We start from the raw sequence: 22,395 nt of genomic DNA, 5'->3' as shown, positions 1-22,395 counted from the left end.
CAGGCAGTCTGTGCACCTGTGCTCGGCGGCACCCACTCGAAGCAATCTGACACCTGGAGTAGATCTGAAACATTCCCCGCACGCACCCAGACCCATCGTCACAGGCAACGGGGGCTTAGCATAAGCTGTGACCAGCACAGAGTGAACAATAAGGAGCTCTGGCACAGCGGTGAATCCTAGGAAGCTGGGCTTAAAGATGACGTCACAGCCATACCCGGCCATCTGGAAGGCTGCCTGCCCAAGGCTGTGACTTCTCAGGAGACAGCACAGGGAGAATGCCAAGCTACTAGTCCCTGGCTGACAATGAGGCAAAAGGGGAAATACTCCGAACTGTGATAGCAGCCTCCAAGCCACATACATATCTGATGGGAAAGGGCAAAAATCTAACTGGCCAAGGGGCTTAAGCACAATTTTTTTTGAGAGAGACAAAGAGACGAGGTCTTGCCCTGTCACTCAGGCTGCTGGAGGGCAGTGACATAATCAGCTCACTGCAACCTTGAACTCCTGAGCTCAAGCAATCCTCCTACCTCAGCCTCCCGAGTAGCTGGGACTTCAGGCATGCACCACCATGACCAACTAATTTTTTTAAAAATTTTTGTAGAGATGGGGTCTTGCTATGTTGCCCAGCCTGGTCTTGAATTCCTGGGCTCAAGTGATCCTCCTGTATTGGCCTCCCAAAGTACTGGGATTACAGGTGTGAGCCACCACACCAGTCAATTTTTTTTTTTTTAAGAGATGGGGGTCTCGCTATGTTGCCTAGGCTGGTCTTAAATTCCTGTGCTCAAGTGATCCTCCTGCATCAGCCTCCCAAAGTGCTGGGATTACAGGCATGAGGCACCGTGCCTAGCCAAGTACAACCTTTAACCATTAAGTGGCTTATGCTGACCCAGGGGTGACCCCTAGGTAGCCAAGTTAAAAGGTAAAAACAGAAAGAGAAAATCTGAGCAGGGACATCAGAGTCTGCATAGTGTGAGATGAGGATCATGATGGTGAAACTTGTTCAACTAAGTCACAAAGCAATACATGATCCAGTAAACAACAGTGACCACAACCCCTGGCTGGAGTTGGGGTAATCAAGTGTCAGAGTTGCTAAAATATATTATCTAAAACGTCCAGCTGGCCAGGTGCAGTGGCTCACACCTGTAATCCTAGCACTTTGGGAGTCCGAGGTGGGCGGATCATGAGGTCAAGAGATTGAGACCGTCCTGGCCAACGTGGTGAAACCCCATCTCTACTAAAAATACAAAAAATTAGCCAGGCATGGTGGTGCATGCCTGTAGTCCCAGCTACTTGCGAGGCTGAGGCAGGAGAATTGCTTGAAACCAGAAAACGGAAGTTGCAGTGAGCTGGGATCTTGCCACTGTACTCCAGCCTGGCGATACAGCCAGACTCCATCTCAGAAAAAAAAAAAAAAAAAGTCCGGCTTTCAAGACAAAACTATGAGACATGCAAAGAGATAGGATAGGCTGGACATGGTGGCTCATGCCTGTAATCCTAGCACTTTGGGAGGCCGAGGCCAGCGGATCACTTGAGGTCAGGAGTTCAAGACCAGCCTGGGCAACATGGAAACCCCATTTCTACTAAAAATATCAAAAAAAATAGCTAGGAGTGGTGGCATAAGCCTGTAGTCCCAGCTACTCAGAATGCTGAGGCCAGAGTATCACTTGAACCTGAGAGGCGGAGGTTGCTGTGAACAGAGATTGTGCCGCTGCACTCCAGCCAGGGTGATGGAGTGAGACTCTGTCTCGAGAGAAAGAAAGAAACAAAGAAAGAAAGAAAGAAGGAAGGAAGGAAGGAAGGAAGGAAGGAAGGAAGGAAGGAAGGAAGGAAGGAAGGGAGGGAAGGAGTAGGATAGCATGACCTATCTTACAGGCTTCACTGGTAAATGCTACCAAACATTTAAAGAATGCCAATTTTGGGCCGAGCACATTGTCTCACACCTGTCATCCCCACACTTTGGGAGGCTGAGGCAGTTGGATCACTTGAGATTAGGAGTTCCAGACCAACTTGGCCAACATGGCAAAACCTCTTCTCTACTGAAAACACAAAAACTAGCCAGACGTGGTGGCGCACACCTGTAATCCTAGGTACCCGGGAGGCTGAGGCATGAGAATCGATTGAACCCAGGAGGCGGAGGTTGCAATGAGCTATCGCGCCACTGTACTCCAGCCTGGGAGACAGACAGAGACTCCATCTCAAGTCAATCAATCAATAAACAAACAAACAAACTGCAAGATGTGTATATTGAAAACCACAGAACATTGTTGAAAGAAATCAAAGGCCTAAATAAATGGGAAGACATTCCATATTCATGGATCAAAAAGACTTAATATTGTGAGTTTTGGCTTTTTTTTTTCTTTTGAGACGGAGTTTTGCTCTGTTGCCCATGGAGCACAAGGGTGAGATTTCAGCTCACCACCACCTCTGCCTCCCGGATTCAAGTGATTCTCCTGCCTCAGCCTCCCGAGTAGCTGGGTGTATAGGCATGCACCACCATGCCTAGTTACTTTTGTATTTTTAGTAGAAACAGGGTTTCCTCCATGTTGGTCACTCAGGCTGATCTCGAACTCCTGACCTCTGGTGATCTATCTACCTCAGCCTCCCAAAGTGCTGGGATTACAGGCGTGAGCCACCGCGCCCAGCTGTTTTTGTTTTTAGAGATGAGGGTCTTGCTATGTTGCCCAGGGTGGACTTGAGCTTCTGAAGTATCAAATGATACTTCTATTTCAGCCTCCCAAGTACCTGGCACTACAGTCATGGGCCACCATGCCTAGGATTTAATATTGTTAAGATGCCAGTTCTTTCAAAAATTATCTACAGGGTCAACACAATTCCTATCGGAATTCTGACTGTAGTTTTATGAAAACTGACAAGCTGGCCCTAAAGTTCCTATGAAAATTAAGAAACCTGGAATAGTTAAAACAATCTGGAAAAAGATGTACCAAGTTAGAGGTCTCACAACTTTCGAGTTTTAAAACTTACTACAAAGCTATAGTAATTGCTGGGCATGGTGGCTCATGCCTGTAGTCCCAGCTACTCAGGAGGCTGAGGCTGGGGAATCGCTTGAATCCAGGAGTTTTGGGCTGTAGTGCGCTATGCCAATCAGGTGTCCACATTAAGTTCGGCATCAATGTGGTTAGCTCCCAGGAGCAGGGGACCACCAGGTTGCCTAAGGAGCGGTGAACTGGCTCCGGAAACGGAGCAGGTCAAAACTCCCATGCTGATCAGTAGCGGATCACCCCTGTGAATAGCCACTGCACTCCAGCCTGAGCAACCCTGTCTCTAAAAGAAAAAGCTACAGTAATCAAGACAGTGTATTACTAGCATAAGGATAGATATTAGATCAATAGAATAGAATCAAGAGTCCAGAAGGAAGCCCTTATAGTTTTGACAAGTGTTTCAAGTTGAGGGGGAAAGAATTGCCTTTGCAAAAAAATTAGTGCTGGGAAAACTGGATCATGACCATCTTTTCTGATAGTAACTCAGCTGTTAATTCTATTGAAGGTTATGACTAATTACATACTCATTATATGTAATGAGACACCCTTTCTTGATGCTTTTATGATTCTCATTGACTTTCAACAGTTTGACTATTATGTGCCTAGTTGTGGATTGCTTTTTAGTTTATCCTATTTGGAGTTCATAAAATTTTTCAAACATTTAGATTAATGTTTTTAAAATCAAACTCAGGAAGTTTTCACCCTCTATTTCTTCTAATATTCTTTGCTCCCTTTTCTTAATCCTATCCTTCGGGGACTGCCATTATGCATATACAAATACTCCTCAACTTACAATAGAATTATGTCTTGATAAACCTATTTTAAGTTGAAAATATCATAAGTCAAAATGCAGTCAATATACCTAGCCTAGCAAACATCATACTTTATGGCCGGGTGCAGTGGATCATGCTTGTAATCCCAGCACTTTGGAAGGCTGAGATAGGAGGATTGCTTGAGCCCAGGAGTTTGAGATCAGCCTGGGCAACATAGGAAGACCCTGTTGCTACAAAAATAAACAAACAAACAAGCAAACAATATGGCATTTCTGGAAATCAGATTCCTTTCTCCCTACTCCCTGGGGTTTCATGTTGTTGTTGCTTCTTGTTGATGGTGGTTGTTTAGTGACTTCTCTGGACTTAATTCTGTAAAATCTGTGTTCTTTGTTCTGTGCAACAACTGAAGACTTTGCTTAGTTATCTCAGTGGTCAGCTAATAATTGAACAGAGATCTGCCTAGACATGTACTTGCTCTGGCAGCACATATACTAAAATTAAAATGATACAGAGAAAATTATCTGACCCTTGCACAAGGATTACACACAAATTCGTGAATTATTACATGTTTTTAAAAAATTTATTTAAAAAATTAAAGAGACCTTTTTAAAAGCTTTGAACCATTAACTTTTGCAGCATATTCTGAGGAAGTGTGTGCGTGTTGACGCATGTCTTTAATATTCCAGCAGGCAACTTACAACTCTGCCTTAGCCTTCATTTCCTCTTGTGCAGGCTTTCAAGGTCAGCTAGAGGTGAGAATTTAGGATCTTCTCAGGTCTTCCTGGGTGTGTGCCCAGCCCTGCACGTACATATAGCCCACTGGATTCTTGGAAACACAGCAGGAACTTTTTAAAGTATCTTATTGACATCCTGTTTCCCACTTACTCCTTTTAAAAAAATTTGGTCAGTTTCTTATTGGCCCCAACTGATTACACCATATCAGGTAGTTGCAATGTTAAACAATTGCCACTGATTGTTCTGGACAAATGCCTTGGACATAGGGCTAGTCACACAGATACTGGAAAACTCTTGGATCAAAAAAAGATAAGCTTTGAGAATGGCATTTTCCAGCAAACTGCCAGACAAGTCAAATAGTGACAGTTCTCTGGGGATGGGGCCTTTAGGGAGCTCCAAGCCCAGCCTGCCTCTTCCAGTGGCTGGCAGGATACTTGTTTTCACAGCTATCTTGGTTAAAAGCTGGCAGATTTTCATGGATCTGGGAAACAGGGATGCTTTTAGGGCAAATTAAAATGCTACAAAATCAGTGTTTATACTGAGATTCAGCCCTTTTACTTGAACACATGCTCTTCAAATTGCTGCAAGCCTTTAGATAATTTCCAGGTCTGAGGAAGTTGATTTTGACCATTTTTGTCAGTGTTCTCTTTGCTTTTATGGAGAAGCAGGTTTTCGGAGATTCTTGCTCCACTGTTCTGGAAGCATTTCCTCTTATGCATTCAATCTATTTTTTTCCATTGTTATGCTTTAAATTTTTTTATTTTATTGTACATTGACCATGTGTGTATTTATGGTGTACAGCATGATGTTATGACTTATGCATACAATATGGAATAATTAAATCAAACTAATTACTATATCCACCACCTCAAATACTTATATTTTTTGGTGGTGAGGACATTTAAAATTTATTTTCTTAACTTTTTTTTGTTTGTTTTTGAGACAGGATCTCACTCTGTCACCTAGGCTGAAGTGCAGTGGCATGATCACGGATCACTGCAGCCTCAACCTCCCAGCTCAAGAAATTTTCCCACCTCAGCCTCTCAAGTAGCTGGGACTAGAGCTGCATGCCATCATGGCTGGGTAATTTTTTAATTTGTTTTGTAGAGATGGAGCCCGACTATATTGCCAAGACTGGTTTGTAACTCCAGAGCTCAAGTGATCCTCCCACCTCGGCCTTTCAAAGTGATGGGGTTACAGGCATGAGCCACCACGCCTGACCTCTTCACAGTTTTGAAATGTACTATACACTGTTGTTAATTACATTCACCAAGCTGTGCAATAGTTCTCAAAAAAGCATTCCTCCTGTCACTGAGATTTTGTACCCTTTGTCAATCATTACCCCCTTTCCTCCAACCCCCATCCTATCTTAATAGCATTCTTAGGAGATGAGATATTCTAGCCCTTTTTTTTTTTTTTTTTTTTGAGATGGAGTCTTGCTCTATCACCCAGGCCGGAGTGCAGTGGTGTGATCTTGGCTCACTGCAACCTCCACCTCCCAGGTTCAAGCAATTCTCCTGTCTTAGCCTCCTGAGTAGCTGGGATTACAGGCATGCGTCACCACACCTGGCTAATTTTTTGTATTTTCAGTAGAGACGGGGTTTCACCATGTTGTCCAGGCTGGTCTTGAACTCCTGACCTCAGGTGATCCACCCGACTCGTCCTCCTAAAGTGCTGGGATTATGGGCATGAGCCATCATGCCCAGCCATAAGCCTTTTTTTTTTTTTTTTTTTTTTGAGATTGAGTCTCCTCTGTTGCCCAGGCTGAAGTGCAGTGGTATGATCTTGGCTCACTGCAACCTCTGCCTCCCGGGTTCAGGCAATCCTCCTGCCTCAGTCTCTGGGGTAGCTGGGACAACAGGCACCTGCCACCACACCCGGCTAATTTTTTTTTTTTTTGAAACGGAGTTTCGCTCTTGTTACCCAGGCTGGAGTGCAATGGCGCGATGTCGGCTCACCACAACCTCTGCCTCCTGGGTTCAGGCAATTCTCCTGCCTTAGCCTCCTGAGTAGCTGGGATTACAGGCACGCGCTACCATGCCCAGCTAATTTTTTGTATTTTTAGTAGAGACGGGGTTTCATCATGTTGACCAGGATGGTCTCGATCTCTTAACCTCGTGATCCACTCGCCTCGGCCTCCCAAAGTGCTGGGATTACAGGCGTGAGCCACCGCGCCTGGCCAATTTTTTATAGTTTTAGTAGAGACAGGGTTTCACTGTGCTGCCCAGGCTGGTCTTGAACTCCTGACCTGAGGTGATCCACCCGCCTTGGCCTCCCTAAGTGCTGGGATTACAGGCGTGAGCCACCGCGCCCGGCTGTAGCCCTTCTTTTTAAGGAAACTGTGACCGGGTGCAATGGCTTATTTACTCCTGTAATTCCAGCACTTTGGGAGGCTGAGGCGGGCAGATCACAAGGTTGGGAGTTTGAGACCAGCCTAGCCAACATGGTGAAACCTCATCTCTACATACAAAAAGTAGCCGGGTGTGGTGGCAGGTACCTGTAATCCCAGCTACTCAGAAGGCTGAGGCAGGAGAATTGCTTGAACCCAGGAGGAGGCAGAGGTTGAGGTGAGCCAAGATCGCTCCATTGTACTCCAGCCTGGGCAACAAGATCGAAATTCCATCTCAAAAAAGAGAAGAGAAGAGAAGAGAAGAGACTGATGCTCAGTGAGGTTAGGTGACTGATATGAGGTCATATACCCCCTGAGAGCTGTGCCAGGGTTTGAACCCCAATACACCTGTCTGATTTGGTATTCTGCATGTCCAACCCCTCCCCCACTGCCTCATCTCATGTGCCCTTTCACTCCAGTCCTTAGTTCCCTCCTCCATGCCAGCTGTTTATCCCACAAGTTTATTTAGGAACTTGTCTGTGGGAGGATTGCTCAGCTCCAAAGGTTGCACATAAGGAGACTCCACAAACCTGCAGATGATGCTTCTGCTGTCACATTGAAAGCAGGTCTCTTCTCTCTGAGCTTGGCATCGGGCCAGTCACCTGGAGGAATCCCAAAGTGGTGATAGAAGCCCCTGAGCATCCTTCCTGCTCTCCACGCCATCAGGAATGTCAGCTGATGCTATCTCCAGGTGAGCTGAGACATGCAGGTGCATTCCTGAGTGACACGCAGATCACGTCCCTGGCAGAAACCCAGCCTGCTCTCCAGCAACACCTTCCAGCTGTTTCCAGTATCACACAGATGATAGAGCAGTGAAACAAAAACTGGACAAGTGAGGCCGGGTGTGGTGGCTCATGCCTATAATCCCAGTACTGTGGGAGGCTGAGGCAGGTGGATCACAAGGTTAGGAGATCAAGATCACCCTGGTCAACATGGTGAAACCCTGTCTCTACTAAAAATACAAAAAAGTTAGCCAGGCATGGTGGCGTGCGCCTGTAGTCCTGGCTACTCAAGAGGCTGAGGCAGAGAATCACTTGAACCCGGGAGGCGGAGGTTGCAGTGACCCTAGATTGCGCCACTGCACTCCAGCCTGAGTGACAGAGGGAGACTCTGTCTAAAACACAAAAACAAAACAAAAAAACTAGATGACTTGGCCACCAGTAAAGGAGGCCCAGGGTTTAGGGTTTAGTTCTTTAGGTGGAACAAGCCCAATTATCCCATGGAACTGATGTTTACGGTTTCTTTGAATAAACATAGAAATTGATCCTCTCAATCTTTTTTTTTTGAGACAGGGTCTCACTCTGTTGCCCAGGCTGGAGTGCAGTGGTACAGTCTCAGCTCACTGCAACCTCCACCTCCTGAGTTCAAGCAATTCTCCTGCCTCAGCCTCCAGAGTAACTGAGATTACATGTGCACGCCAGCACACCTGGCTAATTTTTGTATTTTTAGTAGAGACGGGGTTTCAGCATGTTGGCCAGGCTGATCTCAAACTCCTTACCTCAGGTTATCTGCCTGCCTCACCCTCCCAAAGTGCTGGGATTACAGGAGTGAGCCACCATGACTGGCCTTAATTTGCATTTTCTTAATGAGTATTAATGATGATCACCTTTTCAGGTGCTCATTAACCATTGTGATATCCTGTTTTGTGAAGTGTTTGTGTTCATATATTTTTGCCTAGTTAAAAAAAAGAGCTGTCTATATTTTTCTTATTGATGTGTAGAAGTTCTGGGTGTGAGTCATTTATCAAAAATATATGTTGCAAACATATGTATCCCTAAGGCTTGCCTTGTCATCCTCTCCTAATGGTCTCTTGATGAACAGGCCATTTTTCTCAACGTTGATGAAGGCCAATCTTTTATTTTGTGATTAGTACTTTTTAAAGAACTTGTTTTGTTTTGAGACAGGATCTCGCTCTGTCGCGCAGGCTGGAGTGCAGTGGTGCGATCGTAGCTCACTGCAGGCTCAAACTCCCAGGCTCAAGCCATCCTCCTGCCTTAGCCTCTGGAGGAGCTAGGACCACAGGCACAGACCACCACACCCAGCTAATTTTTGTATTCTTGTTGAGAGTGGGTTGCCTATGTTGCCTAGTCTCGTTTCAAACTCCTAGCCTCAAGCAATCTGTTTGCCTCAGCCTCCCAAGGTGTAGAGATTATAGGGACGAGCCAACATGCCTGCCTTAAAGTACCTGTCTAGATGACTTTGTTTATCCCAAAATCACGAAGGCATTCTCGTTTTCTTCTAGAAATTTTGTTGTTTTTACCTCTCACGTCTAGGACTATAATCTATCTTAAATTAATTTTTGGATATGGTGTAAGGTAGGGGGATTTTATTGAAAAGACCACCCTTTCATCAATGATTTCCAATGCATTCCTGACCCTATGGTTAGAATTAACTTCTTTAAGCACTCATAGGATCATTCCATTTTCCCGTCTGTCTTTAATGGCAGACCATTGCTCTTATGGACAATAATCAGATAATGATCAGTTCCTTGTGTAACAGCACCCAGCTTGATCTGGCCACCTCCTGTCTCGCCTGCCAAATCTTGCCTTGTGTCTGCATTTCCACTTTGAATACAGAGTTCTTTGATCAGGTCACACCCTCATCCCCAAGCCCTTTCCATACAGTGTTTTCATCCTGTTAGACTACTTAATCAAACTTCAAGTCTCATCTCTTCTGGGAGCCTTCTCAACACAGTCCCTGTCCTTTAAATCTAGGTTGGATGACTTCCATATGTGTTTGTCATACCCCTGAGTTTCTAATTATATTTATGTGTTTATTTTATTTTTTGAGACGGGGGTCTCACTCTGTTGCCAAGGCTGGAGTGCACTGGTTCAATCTCGGCTCACTGTAGCCTCCACCTCCCAGGTTCAAGCAATTCTCCCACCTCAGTCTCCTGAGTGGCTGGGATTACAAGGGCGTGCCACCACATCCAGATAATTTTTACATTTTTAGTAGAGACAGCGTTTCACCATGTTGTGCCAGCTAATCTCGAACTCATGCCCTCAGGTGATCCACCTGCCTCAGCCTCCCAAAGTATTGGGATTACAGACGTGAGTCACCATGCCTGGCCTTTTTTTCTTCTGCTCTGTCATCCATCCAGGCTGGAGTGCAGTGACGCAATCTTGGGTAACTGAAACCTCCATCTGTTGGGCTCAATTGATTCTCCCACCTCAGCCTTCTAAGTAGCTGGGATTACAGGCGCCTGCCACCACACCCAGCTAAATTTTGTATTTTTAGTAGAGACAGACCTTCATCATGTTGGCCGGGCTGGTCTCAAAGTCCTGGTCTCATGATCCACCCACCTCAGCGTGATCCACTCCCGACCTCAGGTGATTAACCCCCTCCCAAAAGTGCTGGGATTACAGGTGAGAGCCACTGAGCCCAGCCTTCTAATGATATTTAAATATCTCCCCTACTATAACTTCTCTGAGGGAAAGGAGGCCTATTTAGTTCGAATGAGAGGTGTGTCAAAGTACTGTTGAATGAATAAATTTAAGGGATGATCCTGTCCCAGGAACCCAGAAAGCATGGACCTTGGAGAAACAAGGACATTCCAGTGTCAGATCTAGTGCTTGGCAAATAGATTATTATTTCCGAGCCTCGATTTCCAAATCTGTAAATTAAGATGTACTATTCTCTACATAGGATTGTAGTGGGCATCAAATAAGATAATGCGGCTGGTCGTGGTGGCTCACAACTGTAATCTCAGCGTTTTGAGAGGCTGAGGCGGGAGCATCACTTGAGGCTAGGAGTTCGAGACTAGCCTGGGCAACATAGTGAGACCTCCCCCCCACCTCCATCTCTACAAAAAATTTAAAAGTTAGCAGGGCAAAGTGGTGGGCGCCTGTGTTCTCAGTTACTTGGGAGGCTGAGGCAGGAGGATCTCTTGAGCCCATGAGTTCGAGGCTGCAGTGAGCTGTGATTGTGCCTCTGCACTGCAAGCCTGGGCAAGAGAGCGAGACTTTGTCTTTAAAAATAATAAAATGGTTAAACCAAATTTCTTCTCTTCAGAGGACAGTAAAAAAAGAAAATAATAACAAAATGGGCCGGGTGAGGTGGCTCACATCTGTAATCCCAGCACTTTGGGAGGCCGAGGAGGGTGGATCATGAGGTCAGGAGTTCAAGACTAGACTGGCCAACATGGTAAAACCCCGTCTCTACTAAAAATACAAAAATTAGCTGGGCATGGTGGCTCGTGCCTGTAATCTCAGCTACTTGGGAGGCTGAGGTAGGAGAATTGCTTGAACTGGAACCCTGGAGGCGGAGGCTGCACTGAGCCGAGATCGCACCACTGCACTCCAGCCTGGGCTACAGAGTGAGACTCCATCTCATAATATTAATAATAATAATAATAAAATGATAAGGTAATGTGCAGAAGAATCCAGCAGTAATTGGCAAGCGGAGGGCCCAATGAGATTTTTTTTCTTTCTCTTTTTAGACAGAGTCTCGCTCTATCACTCAGGCTGGAATGCAGTGGTGTGATCTCGGCTCACTGCAACCTCCTCCTTCCGGGTTCAAGCAACTGTCCTGCCCCAGCCTCCGGAGTAGCTGGGACTACAGACGCCCGCCACCACGCCCAGATAATTTTTGTATTTTTAGTAAAGACGGGGTTTCACCATGTTGGCCAGGCTGGTCTCGAGCTCCTGAGCTCAAATGATCCACCCACCTTGGCCTCTCAAAGTGCTGGATTACAGGCGTGAACCACCGCGCGCCGCGATTGAGTGACTGTACGCAGAGAATAGACTCCCGCCAGCTCTTCCCCATGCACATGCGCGGCCGCGTCGCGCCCTCAGCCAGGCCCTGCGTGCCCCTACGCGTCCCCACGCGTGCGTGATCCACCAGAACCCGAGCCCGGGCAGGAGGTGAGAGGGCGGGGCCTCCACAGTACGCCTGCGCTGTGCGAGGCCGTGCGTCGCGAGGGGCGGGGTCGCGCAGGCGCACCGGGCGCCCCGGCTCCGGAGCATAAACAAGAGCGGGGATGAGGCGGCGATTGATCCTGGGGCGGCGAGTGGCGGCGACGGAGGCGGCGAGCGGGGCCCGGCGCCGACCCTGAGTGCAGCCTGACCCGCCCTCGCGCGCCCGCGCGCGCCTTCCCCGGCCGGGCCCACCCGCCGCGCGCCCAGCCATGAACCTGGCGAGCCAGAGCGGGGAGGCCGGCGCCGGCCAGCTGCTCTTCGCCAACTTCAACCAGGACAACACGTAAGGCCATGGTCAGGGTCAGGGTCGGGAGTTGGGGTCGGGGTGAGGCCGGGGTCGGTCCTAGGCCTTGGCAGTGTGGGGAGGTCCTTGCTGCCAAGCTCAGCGGAGTCGCAGTTTCGGCCTCCCTGTGGGCCAAGGCGGGCAGAGGCGTCCCCAGGGGCGGGCCCGGGGCGCGCAGGGAGGGGCGCCCTCCAGGGAGACCCTCGGCTGCTGCCCTGCAGCTGCGGCCTCGGGGCGGGAGAGGTGGTGGAGAGGGGGCTGCTTTCACCCTTCTGCGGGGAGGCCCCCTGGCTTTACACCTCACTACTTCTCGCAAAGTTGGGGCCAAACTTTGGGGCTTGGCTTGTCTAGGTCGCCTGTGGAGCGGTGGGAGTGAGTCGCTTCCTCTTCTCTCCTCTCCCTGCTTTTTGCTTAGCGTCTCGTACTCAGTCTTCTCTGAATCAGCTCCTTCTTATTGTCTCTTCATCATCGTCTTAAGGCCCCTTCTCTCTTTCTGATGTTCTGTTCTTCGTTTCTCATTGTTCCTTTTTTTTTTTTTGAGAGGGAGTCTCTGTCACCCAGGCTGGAGTGCAGTAGCGGGATCTGAGATCACTGCAACCTCCACCTTCTGGTTCAAGCAGCATTCCTGCCTCAGCCTCCCAAGTAGCTAGGATTACAGGTGCCCGCCACCATACTCGGCTGATTGTTTTGTATTTTTAGTAGAGACCGGATTTCACCATGTTGGCCAGGCTGGTTTCGAACTCCTGACCTCAAGTGATCCGCCCACCCCGGCCTCTCAAAGTGCTGGGATTACAGGCGTGAGCCACGGCGCCCGGCCCTCACTGTTCTTTTTGGCAGGTAACTTTGATGTCGTCTCCAGCAAGGAACAAACTTAGCAATAACCTTGGCATCTGACCTACCTAGGGAGAACCTGAGCCAAGAGAGGCGTTACAGACCAGTGCCCCAGGGGTCTCGGAGCTCTAGGGGGTGGGTCATCCTCAGGGCAAGAGAAGACCTTAGTGCTAGCCCATGCATTCGGAACGCTGTTTGTCCACACTGATGTGAGTTAGAAGCTGGGTCTTCAGATTCCTGGGAGGAGGACTTGTGAGGATGGTTAATAGATGAGCTTTCTGGAGAGAGAAGGATGACTTATGGGGTTGGAAGGGAGGAGAGCCATCTTGGAAGTGAGTAAGAGGAAGTGATGAAAGAGGAGGAGGAGTGGGTCATTTGGCTTCTTACTAAGTAATTGGTTGAGTTGTTACTGCCTGAGTGGAATTAAAGCAGTAAATTAGATTTTTTAGGAAATTAGAAGTTTAGAATGGCCAATATCCAGTGGATGGTGTGCAGCAGGTGTTCAATAGCACTGTCGCAAAGCTGTGAAGACAGTCGCACAGTTGGACTGTATGAGAATTGGAAGGGGCAGATCGCCTCATCCCACCACAGATGAGGAACTCATTCTGAAAGGTTCTGAGCTGGCCTGGGTCTTAGAATTGGTTAATTGTGGAGTGGGGGCAGGAGTAGAGTCTAGCCTCCTGAGTTCTCTTCCAATATTATTTCTGCTCTGCCATGCTGTTTTTTTCTACCTATGGAGTAGAATTCTGAAGACAGTGAATTTAGAAATCATAGCATAACGACATGTAAAGATTAAAACTCCCAAATACTGTAGTGTTCAATGTGACCAAAAGCCAGACAACAGAAACATTTCAGACAACCTGTTGCAGTTGAAGTGGAATAGACTATGTTAAATCCAGATAGGGAAGAGGACATTCCAAACCAATTGTGATTTGGTTTTGAAGCCCAAGCCCACAGTATTTTGAGACCAGTAAGAAATGGTAGTAGGGGGTTTTATGCCTTGTATAAATTAGAGAGTTTCCAAAACATCATCGACCACTCTTTCAGTTTTTCACCAATTATTTATATCAGAATGAAATCAAATAAAGGAAAGCATTCTCTTTTGCTGTGATTTCAGCTAGACTGCCAAGTTCCCAGTGTAGTAGAAGAATGTCACTCTGGCCTGAAATAGGATCTTTTCACACTTGGAAATTTTCACACTTACCCACTTTTCTATGTGCCCTGAAGTTATTATGTTCAAGAGATTTCTGTAACTTTGAGATTTCATAACTTTGACTTGTCAGAGAGACCTTGATGTCGTGTAACCCTAAATTAGAATGAAGAGTAAGTTAGGATTATACCAAAAGCTGACTAGGCCAAAATGACTGTGATTTGTTTTAAATCTACCATTGAAAGAAACAGAGAAGTTCCCGGAGGGAGCTTTAATGGCTTTTACCTTTTCCTTCTTAATCTCCAGAATTTATTGAGGAACAACATTTTTAGCAAGACAAAGAATGTCCGTCTAGAACTCACATTGACTGTATTCGGTGAGAAAATTTGGAAGCCAGTTCACTTACTAGAATATATATTAGTTATAGGGTCATTTCACTTTTTTTGTCTTTTAAATTCTTTCTGTAGTCGTTACATACCAAACTGTAACTGTCCTGCCTTCTTCTTGTACTGGTAATATGATTTCCAATGTTGTACTTTCTCATGATTCTTATCTTAAAAATGTAAATAAGTTTTATTTGCGTTTTACCATCTGTTTTTGTTTTTGTGTTTTTTTGTTTTTTTTTTACCTAGAGCAGTGAAAAGGGGATCAAGAGCAACTGGTCCTGGCCATCGCACTGTTGTCTGGTTAGTTCCAACCCTGGTTTCTGAACGATCACCTTGGAAGGTTTATGTTAGAGGACTTTTTGGCTTTCTGAAATTGAAGTGAAATTAATAAGTGGCAGAGGATCACTTGAATCTTAAATGGAAATATCAAGGACTAAATTTTTCCGGTGGACACTGCAACTTGTGGGAAGTTAGTGATGTAGCAATGTCTGTTTTAAACGCCATGTGTTAAAGGGATAAAGAAGGGACTTGACTTTCCAAGTCTTGTGTTTGCAGAATTTATGTTCTGAAGTGTCTGGAGACAATAGGAGAAACCTGTTTGCTTCCACCATGTCTCTTCTAGTTTATGTCATTGTGCTGGAAAGGTACTGCTCTCCTCTCTTTGCTCATCTGTTAATCAAGGGTTTTGGTTTTTGTATTTGAGATGGAGTCTCACTTTTGCCCAGGCTAGAGTGCAGTGGCACAATTGTAATGATCATAGCTCACTGCATCCTTGAATTCCGGGGCTCAAGCGGTCCTCCTGCCTCAGCTTCCCGAGAAAATGGGACTGTAGGCATGGGCCCCCACATCTGGCTAATTTTAGTTTTTGTAGGCACAGGGTCTTGCTCTGTTGACCAGGCTGGTCTCGAACTTCTGGCTTCAAGCTATTTTCCTGCCTCAGCCTCCAGAGTATTGGGATTACAGGCATGAGCCATTGTGCCCGGCCTGAAGATGGTTGTTAAGATCCTTCACCCTGAAAATGTTAAGTCATTCTGCCTGCTCTGCAGGAGGGTATGTTGGAGGAGGGCAGGGGGTGACTGAGGAGGATATTGTCCAACAGCAGTGACCACTGGAAAGGAGACTGACTCGTCATCAGGACTTGTGTGACCCACAGGACGTGCATCATGCAGCCAAGGGAGAAGTTAGGTGACGCCCAGTTTCTGGCTTGGGTTCTGAATGAACGTGATAACATCATGGTGAAAAAGCCTAGAAAGGGTGAACTCTGCTTGGGATACTGATGAGTCAGAAAGGCTGCAGGGATATGGAGGTGGAGGTCTGGAATGGAAAGGATGTGAGGTGGAGCGGGGATGGGGTAAGCTGTCCATAGCCCTGAAAAAGAGGGCACCAGGGCCTACCCACTGGAGGTCTGGACTGGCAGCCACAGTTGAGGTTGCTTTAGGTTTACAGTGTTGGGCTATATCCACCTAAGCTCACCGTCGAGTATGGCTCCTCCGCAAAGATCATAAAGGAGGAGAGCCTTTACAGACTGACAATTAGGGATGGTAGAGAAAAGGAAGTTAAGCAAAAGATCTGACTCACATCTTCATTTTTTAGTGGCTATCACTGTCTTTTTGATGTTGAAGGTTCAAGTTTAAATTCATTGACAGAGACTTTCAGTTAAAAATGATGGATCAAACATAAACATTTATTGTGGCTCCATCCCCAGACCCTAGTAAAATGTTAATCAGTAAAATATCAAAAAGCTATATTTTCTAATTTTAAACATTTATTAATTTTTAATTTTTGTAGAGATGGGGTTTCACTTTGTTCCCCCGACCGGTCTCAAACTCCTAGCTTCAATTGACCCTCCTGCCTGGGTAGCTGAGATTGCAGATGCAAGCCACCACTCTTGACCTCAAAAAGATATTTTAAAAGGCTTAAATCCATAGGATAGAAAGAATGAGAAAGGAGATACTAGCCAGTTTGGAAGCTAGCAAGTGGTAAAGGAAGCTGGATCTAAAATTACTAGTGGAGAAAGCAGAGAAGCAACATAGTTTAAACTGCAGAATCCCCGACAGGCTCAGGAATGGGCAGTCTAGGGCTCCAGAAGCAGGGTGGTGGGGTGTGAAATGAGGAGGATGGATTCCAGTGTGTTTAAAACGCAGTGACTCGGAGAGAGATCCAAGATGGCTGATCACTAGCAGCTCGGGCTCGTAGCTCCCAGTGAAAGCTCAGAGAACGAGAGGACGCCACACTTTCAGACGAATATTTGTTGCTCACGGACCAAGAGATTCCCAGCAGAGGAGCCCCATGGGTCGCCAGGGTGACTCTTGTGGCCGGCGCGGCGGTTTTGCTGGTGCCTTAGCGCAGCAATTCTTGGTGCAGAGTCTGGAGATTCCCGGGCAGAAAAGCACCATCAATCTTAACACCGCTGTTTTGACCGGCACAGTGGATTGCTCAGATTTCGGCGCTGGGAATCAACAAGTTGGACGTCTGCTCAGAGACCTAGTTAGAAAGTCGGTAATTACAAAGACGACAGAGGGATAAATATATAATGAAGGGAAGAAACCAGCCTAAAAAGGCAGAGAATACTCAAAATCAGAATGCCTCTCCCTCTACAGGGGATCGCAATTCCTCATCAGTAACGGAACAAGGCTTAATGGAGAACGAGTATGTTCCAATAACAGAAGCAGGTTTCAAAAGGTGGGTGATAAGAAACTTCTGTGAATTAAAAGAACTTGTTCTAACCCATTGCAAAGAAACTAAGAACCTTGAAAAAAGGTTTGACGAAATGTTAACAAGAATGGACAATTTAGAGAGGAATATAAGTGAATTGATGGAGCTGAAAAACACAACACGAGAACTTCGCAAAGTATGCACCAGTTTAAACAGTCGAATTGATCAAGCAGAAGAAAGGATATCAGAAGGCGAGGACCAGCTCAGTGAAATGAAACGAGAAGACAAGATTGGAGAAAAAAGGATAAAAAGGAATGAGCAAAGTCTCCAGGAAATACAGGACTATGTGAAAAGACCTAATTTATGTTTGATAGGTGTACCTGAATGTGACGAAGAGAATGAATCCAAGTTGGAAAATACTCTTCAGGATATCATTCAGGAAAACTTTCCCAACCTAGCAAGGCAGGGTAATATTCAACTCCAGGTAATACAGAGAACACTACAAAGATATTCTTCAAGAAGACCAACCCCAAGGCACATAATCGCCAGATTTCTTAGGGTTGAAATGAAGGAGAAAATACTAAGGGCAGCCAGAGAGAAAGGTCAGGTTACCCATAAAGGGAAACCTATCAGACTTACAGCAGATCTCTCAGCAGAAACCCTACAAGCCAGAAAAGAGTGGGGACCAATATTTAACATCCTTAAAGAAAAGAACTTTCAACCCAGAATTTCATATCCAGCCAAACTAAGCTTTATAAGCGAAGGAAAAATTAAATCTTTTGCGAACAAACAAGTACTTAGAAACTTCACTACCACCAGGCCTGCTTTACAAGAGCTTCTGAAAGAAGCACTATACATATAAAGGAACAACCAATATCAGCCTTTCCAAAAATATATCAAAAAGCAAAGAGCATTATTAACACAATGAAAAATCTACACCAACTAATGGGCAAAACAGCCAGCTAGCATCAAATACCAGTATTAAACTTATATATATTCTAATTGGATAAAAAGCCAAAACCCATCGGTATGCTGCATCCAGACCCATCTCACGTGCGACGATACACAAAGACTCAAAACAAAGAGAAGGAGGAAGATTTACCAGCCAAACAGAGAGTAAAAATAAACAAATAAATAAAAAGCAGGAGATGCAATTCTCGCCTCTGATAAAGTAGACTTTAAAGCAACAAAGATCAAAAGAGGCAAAGAAGGACATTACATAATGGCAAAAGGATCAATATAACAAGAAGAGCTAACGATTCTATAGATCAACGAGACAGAAAATTAACAAGGACATCCAGGACTTGAACTCAGACCCGGAACAAGTAAACTTAATAAACATTTATAGAACTCTCTACTTCAAATACACAAAACATACATTACCACCTCACACCTATTCCAAAAGTGACTACATAATTGGAAGTAAATCACTCCTCAGTAATCACATAGCATTTCATAGGTTTAAATGAACTATTGGTTGGCTGCTTGTTTGTTATTTTCTTCCCTTATTCCTTCCTGTCTACATCATTAAGTATAATTATTGGTATAAAAGAGGTTTTCAATACCCATTACTAAACTGCATTCTAACCTGGGCAAGAAAGCAATACTCCCATTCTCTCTCTCTCTTTCTCTTCCTTTTTCTTCCTCTTCTTCATTCTTTTTCTTTCAAAACAAAACAAAACAAAACGCAGTGACTCTCCTTCCCTAGCAAAGCACAGGCCTGGTCTCTGTGGAGGGTAGAGCAGGATCTCTGGGTTTGGACACCAGGTACAGTTGAAGATTGGGGGATTGAGCAAATACACATTTTTTTGGTTATGATGTGCTAGTTTTCCTCTTTGTCAGTGAAAGATCCCACTGGTGGGGCCAGGTACAGTGGCTCATGCCTATAATCCCAGCACTTTGCGAGGCCAAGGCAGGAGGATCCCCTGAGTTTAGGAGTTCAAGACCAGGTTAGGCAACACGGGGAGACCCTGTCTCTACACAAAACACAAAAATCAGCCGAGTGTGGTGGCACGCGCCTGTGGTCCCAGGTACTCGGGAGGCTGAGATGGGAGGATCATTTGAGATCAGGAGAGGTTGATGCTGCAGTAAGGTGAGATGGTACTGCTGCACTCCAGCCTAGGTGGCAAAGTGAGACTCTGTCTCAAAAAAAAAAAAAAAAAAAAAAAAACTCACTCTGTTGCCCTAAAGAAATAAACATTTTTTGGCAATAAAACTGTGTTAGGGCAGATCTCATACTTGCTCTGCCTCTCCCATTAACATGTCAGCCATTTTATGGTCAGATCAGTTTCAAAATGGTTTAAAGCAAAATCTCCATAGGGGTGTGGAACTTGATTGTTTGATGTTGAGACGAAAATATCAATTGTATTTATATTTAATACCATTCTTTAAAAATATTTACATTTGGTTGGGAGTGGTGGCTCATGCCTGTAATCCCAGCACTTTGGGAGGCTGAGTCAGGTGGATCACCTGAGGTCAGGAGTTCAAGACCAGCCTGACCAGCTAGTTTTTATATTTGGTAGAGACATGGTGAAACCTTGTCTCTACTAAATATAAAAAACTAGCTGGGCGTGGTGGTGCATGCCTGTAATCCCAGCTACTTGGGAGGCTGAGGCAGGAGAATCACTTGAACCTGGGAGGAAGTGGTTGCAGTGAGCCAAGATTGTGCCATTGCACTCCAGCCTGGGCAACAAGAGCAAAACTTTGTCTTAAAACAAAGCAAAACAAAACTTATCTTTACTAATAGTATGTACTCATACTATGTTATATATACATCTCAAAACATATTTGGAATATTTTTGCTTCCCTTTCTATTGATTGGAATGCACAGTTTTATAAACTGTGGGGTTAAACTTTTAGCTGAGGTATTTAATATCCTAACTCAGCTTCCAAATATCTGAATTTGATTGGCAAGTTTTAACAAATTCTGTGTGTAGGGAGCACAGCTGAGAACCAGGATGTCTAACCCAGGGATCAGGGGCTAAGTAAGACTCGTTAATTTTGCCCATGGGAGAAGCCCTACCTACGCTTATTTTATCCATAATGCTAATAAGCTTGGTGATTTGGTTTCCAAGTTACTAAGAAATTAGGAAGGAGAAGGGCTGTTAATGATGGTAGGATGGTCACGAGGAAAAGTGATAACTGTTAGCAAAACAAAAGATAGAAAAAAAATTTTTTTTTTAGAAAAATATTTTTATAAACTCATTGCTACAGGCCGGGCGCAGTGGCTCATGCCTGTAATCCCAGCACTTTGGGAAGCTAAGGCAGGTGGATCACCTGAGTTCAGGAGTTCAAGACCAGCCTGGCCAACATGGAGAAACCCTGTCTGTACTAAAAATACAAAAATTAGCCGGGCATGATGGCAGGCACCTATAATCCTAGCTACTCAGAAGGCAGAGGCAGGAGAATTGCTTGAACCTGGGAGGCGGGGAGGTTGCAGCAAGCCAAAATCAAGCCACTGCTCTCCAGCCTGGGGGACAGAGTGAAACTCATTCTCAAAAATAGATAAATAAATAAACTCAGCACTACAGTCTGGCTGTTTGATATGGGGTACACCAAGCCCTCAAAAGAATTTGTCATCCCTAGGCCGGGCGCGGTGGCTCACACCTCTTCTCCCAGCACTTTGAGAGGCCCAGGCAGTGGATCATGAGGTCAGGAGTTTGAGACCAGCCTGACCAACATGGTGAAACCCCTCTCTACTAAAAATACAAAAATTAGCCGGGCATGGTGGTACATGCCTGTAATCCCAGCTACTCAGGAGGCTGAAGCAGGAGAATTGCTTGAACCCAGGAGGCAGAGGTTGCAGTGAGCCAAGATCGCGCCATTGCTCTCCAGCCTGGGCGACAGAGCGAGACTCTGTCTCAAAAAAAAAAAAAAAAAAAAAAGAATTTGTCATCCCTTCTTTTAAGGACACAATTTGTCATCCCTTCTTTTAAGGACACAGGAAGGTATATAATTCAGGAACAATTTGTTTTTTAATCATAAAATGGGAGTGGGGGAGTGATGCTTAAAATAGCAACCCTTAGTTATCTGGAAAATATTTTCCTTTACATCAGTTTCCCAAAAGTTCTGTGTTGCTGAGATTTTGTTTTATTTTTAACCTAGGGATATTACTCTATTCTTCTTGGTTCTTTTATTAATTTTCAGAATACTTACAGGTAATACCTAATTGTTTCATTGCTATAACAATTGATATAATTCAATGTAGTAAAGAAGCAAAGAATTTTTGCAAAGAAAAATGATATGAGCTGTAAGAGTTTTGTTTCTGTTCTTTTTATACTTGTCAGATGAACCAATGTGATTTTACAGATTAATACTGATTGTAGCAACTTCCTTCTTGGAATACATTTCTTCCACATACATGCGAAAGAGTAGTTGGAAATCTCAAGTTTTTAATAAATGATATGATCATTAAACTAGCCCTGATCCTATTGGGGTACAAATACTCAGTGTGGAACGTACCCGTTCCCTGTTTCCAGCCTTCTGTTTTACCTGCTCATTTTCACCTTCTCCCAGACGTTCGAAGTGATTATGGTGTCTGATTCCTCTGCACCCAATGCTTCCTGCTCATTCACTCATCTTTCTTTTGCTGAAAGCTGGACTTGCTTCTTGTTGTGCTTTCTTTGGTCAGCTGGGTTCTGGAGAGGCACTTTTCTGATGAGGAAACCCCTCCTGTGGTATCCCTGAGGCCCCTGCTGGGAGGGGCTGCTGAGCTGTGGGCTCCTTGAGCCTCCTCGAAGAAGCAGTGGTGTTGGGTGAGGACTATGGAATCTTAAACGCAAGGCCATCGAACCAGTCCTCTGCTTTGTCCTTGTCAGCCGATGATGGGGCCTTCTGATTCCAGACTCTAAGGTAGCTTTTGAGTCCATTTCATTTCCATCCTAATGCTCAGCCATGGCACAGCATAAGGGATGGAGCCACAGGTGGTAAAGGCCTGCAGAAATGCAGAGAGATGCCTACATCCACCTTGACTGTAAGTATCTTTGTTTAAAATTTAGAAAATTCGCTCACTTAACTTTTTTTTTTTTTTTTTTTTTTTTTTTGATGGAGCCTCACTCTATCATCCAGGCTGGAGTGCAGTGGCACAGCCTCCTCCTCCTGGGTTCAAGCCAATCTCCTGCCTCAGCCTCCCAAGTAGCTGAGATTATAGGCAGCGTCTACCACCATGCCTGACTGATTTTTGTGTTTTTAGTAGAGACAGGGTTTCACCATGTTGGCCAGGCCAGACTCAAACTCCTGACCTCAAGTAATCTGCCTGCCTCAGCCTCCCAAAGTGCTG

General features: G+C 45.4%; 1 protein-coding gene and 1 non-coding gene across 6 annotated transcripts in view; both read left to right on the top strand.

The window, feature by feature from the left end:
* Positions 1 to 4,239: 4,239 nt before the first annotated feature.
* Positions 4,240 to 4,345, top strand: LOC135275128 (U6 spliceosomal RNA). Its single transcript, XR_010342845.1, has one exon. It is a non-coding gene; the product is annotated as a U6 spliceosomal RNA (small nuclear RNA).
* Positions 4,346 to 12,016: 7,671 nt separating this feature from the next.
* The window catches only part of WIPI2 (WD repeat domain, phosphoinositide interacting 2), a 43,767-nt gene continuing 33,388 nt past the window's right edge, over positions 12,017 to 22,395 (top strand). For 3 of the 5 annotated variants that reach the window (XM_021675976.2, XM_021675975.2, XM_021675974.2), the window contains exon 1: positions 12,017 to 12,095. In XM_021675976.2, coding sequence (XP_021531651.2) covers positions 12,022 to 12,095 — 74 coding nt within the window. In that variant the 5' untranslated portion in view covers positions 12,017 to 12,021. Of the gene's footprint in view, positions 12,096 to 14,708; positions 14,763 to 22,395 lie in introns of all 5 variants that reach the window. The other 2 variants (XM_021675978.2, XM_021675977.2) reach the window with 1 other exon arrangement.

Source organism: Aotus nancymaae, unplaced genomic scaffold (assembly GCF_030222135.1).
Source record: "Aotus nancymaae isolate 86718 unplaced genomic scaffold, 86718_ANA_hifiasm-v0.15.2.pri h1tg000015l_0, whole genome shotgun sequence".
Taxonomy (NCBI): Eukaryota; Metazoa; Chordata; class Mammalia; order Primates; family Aotidae; genus Aotus; species Aotus nancymaae.
Note: the sequence above shows the minus strand (reverse complement) of the source record. Positions and strands in the feature narration are given on the sequence as shown.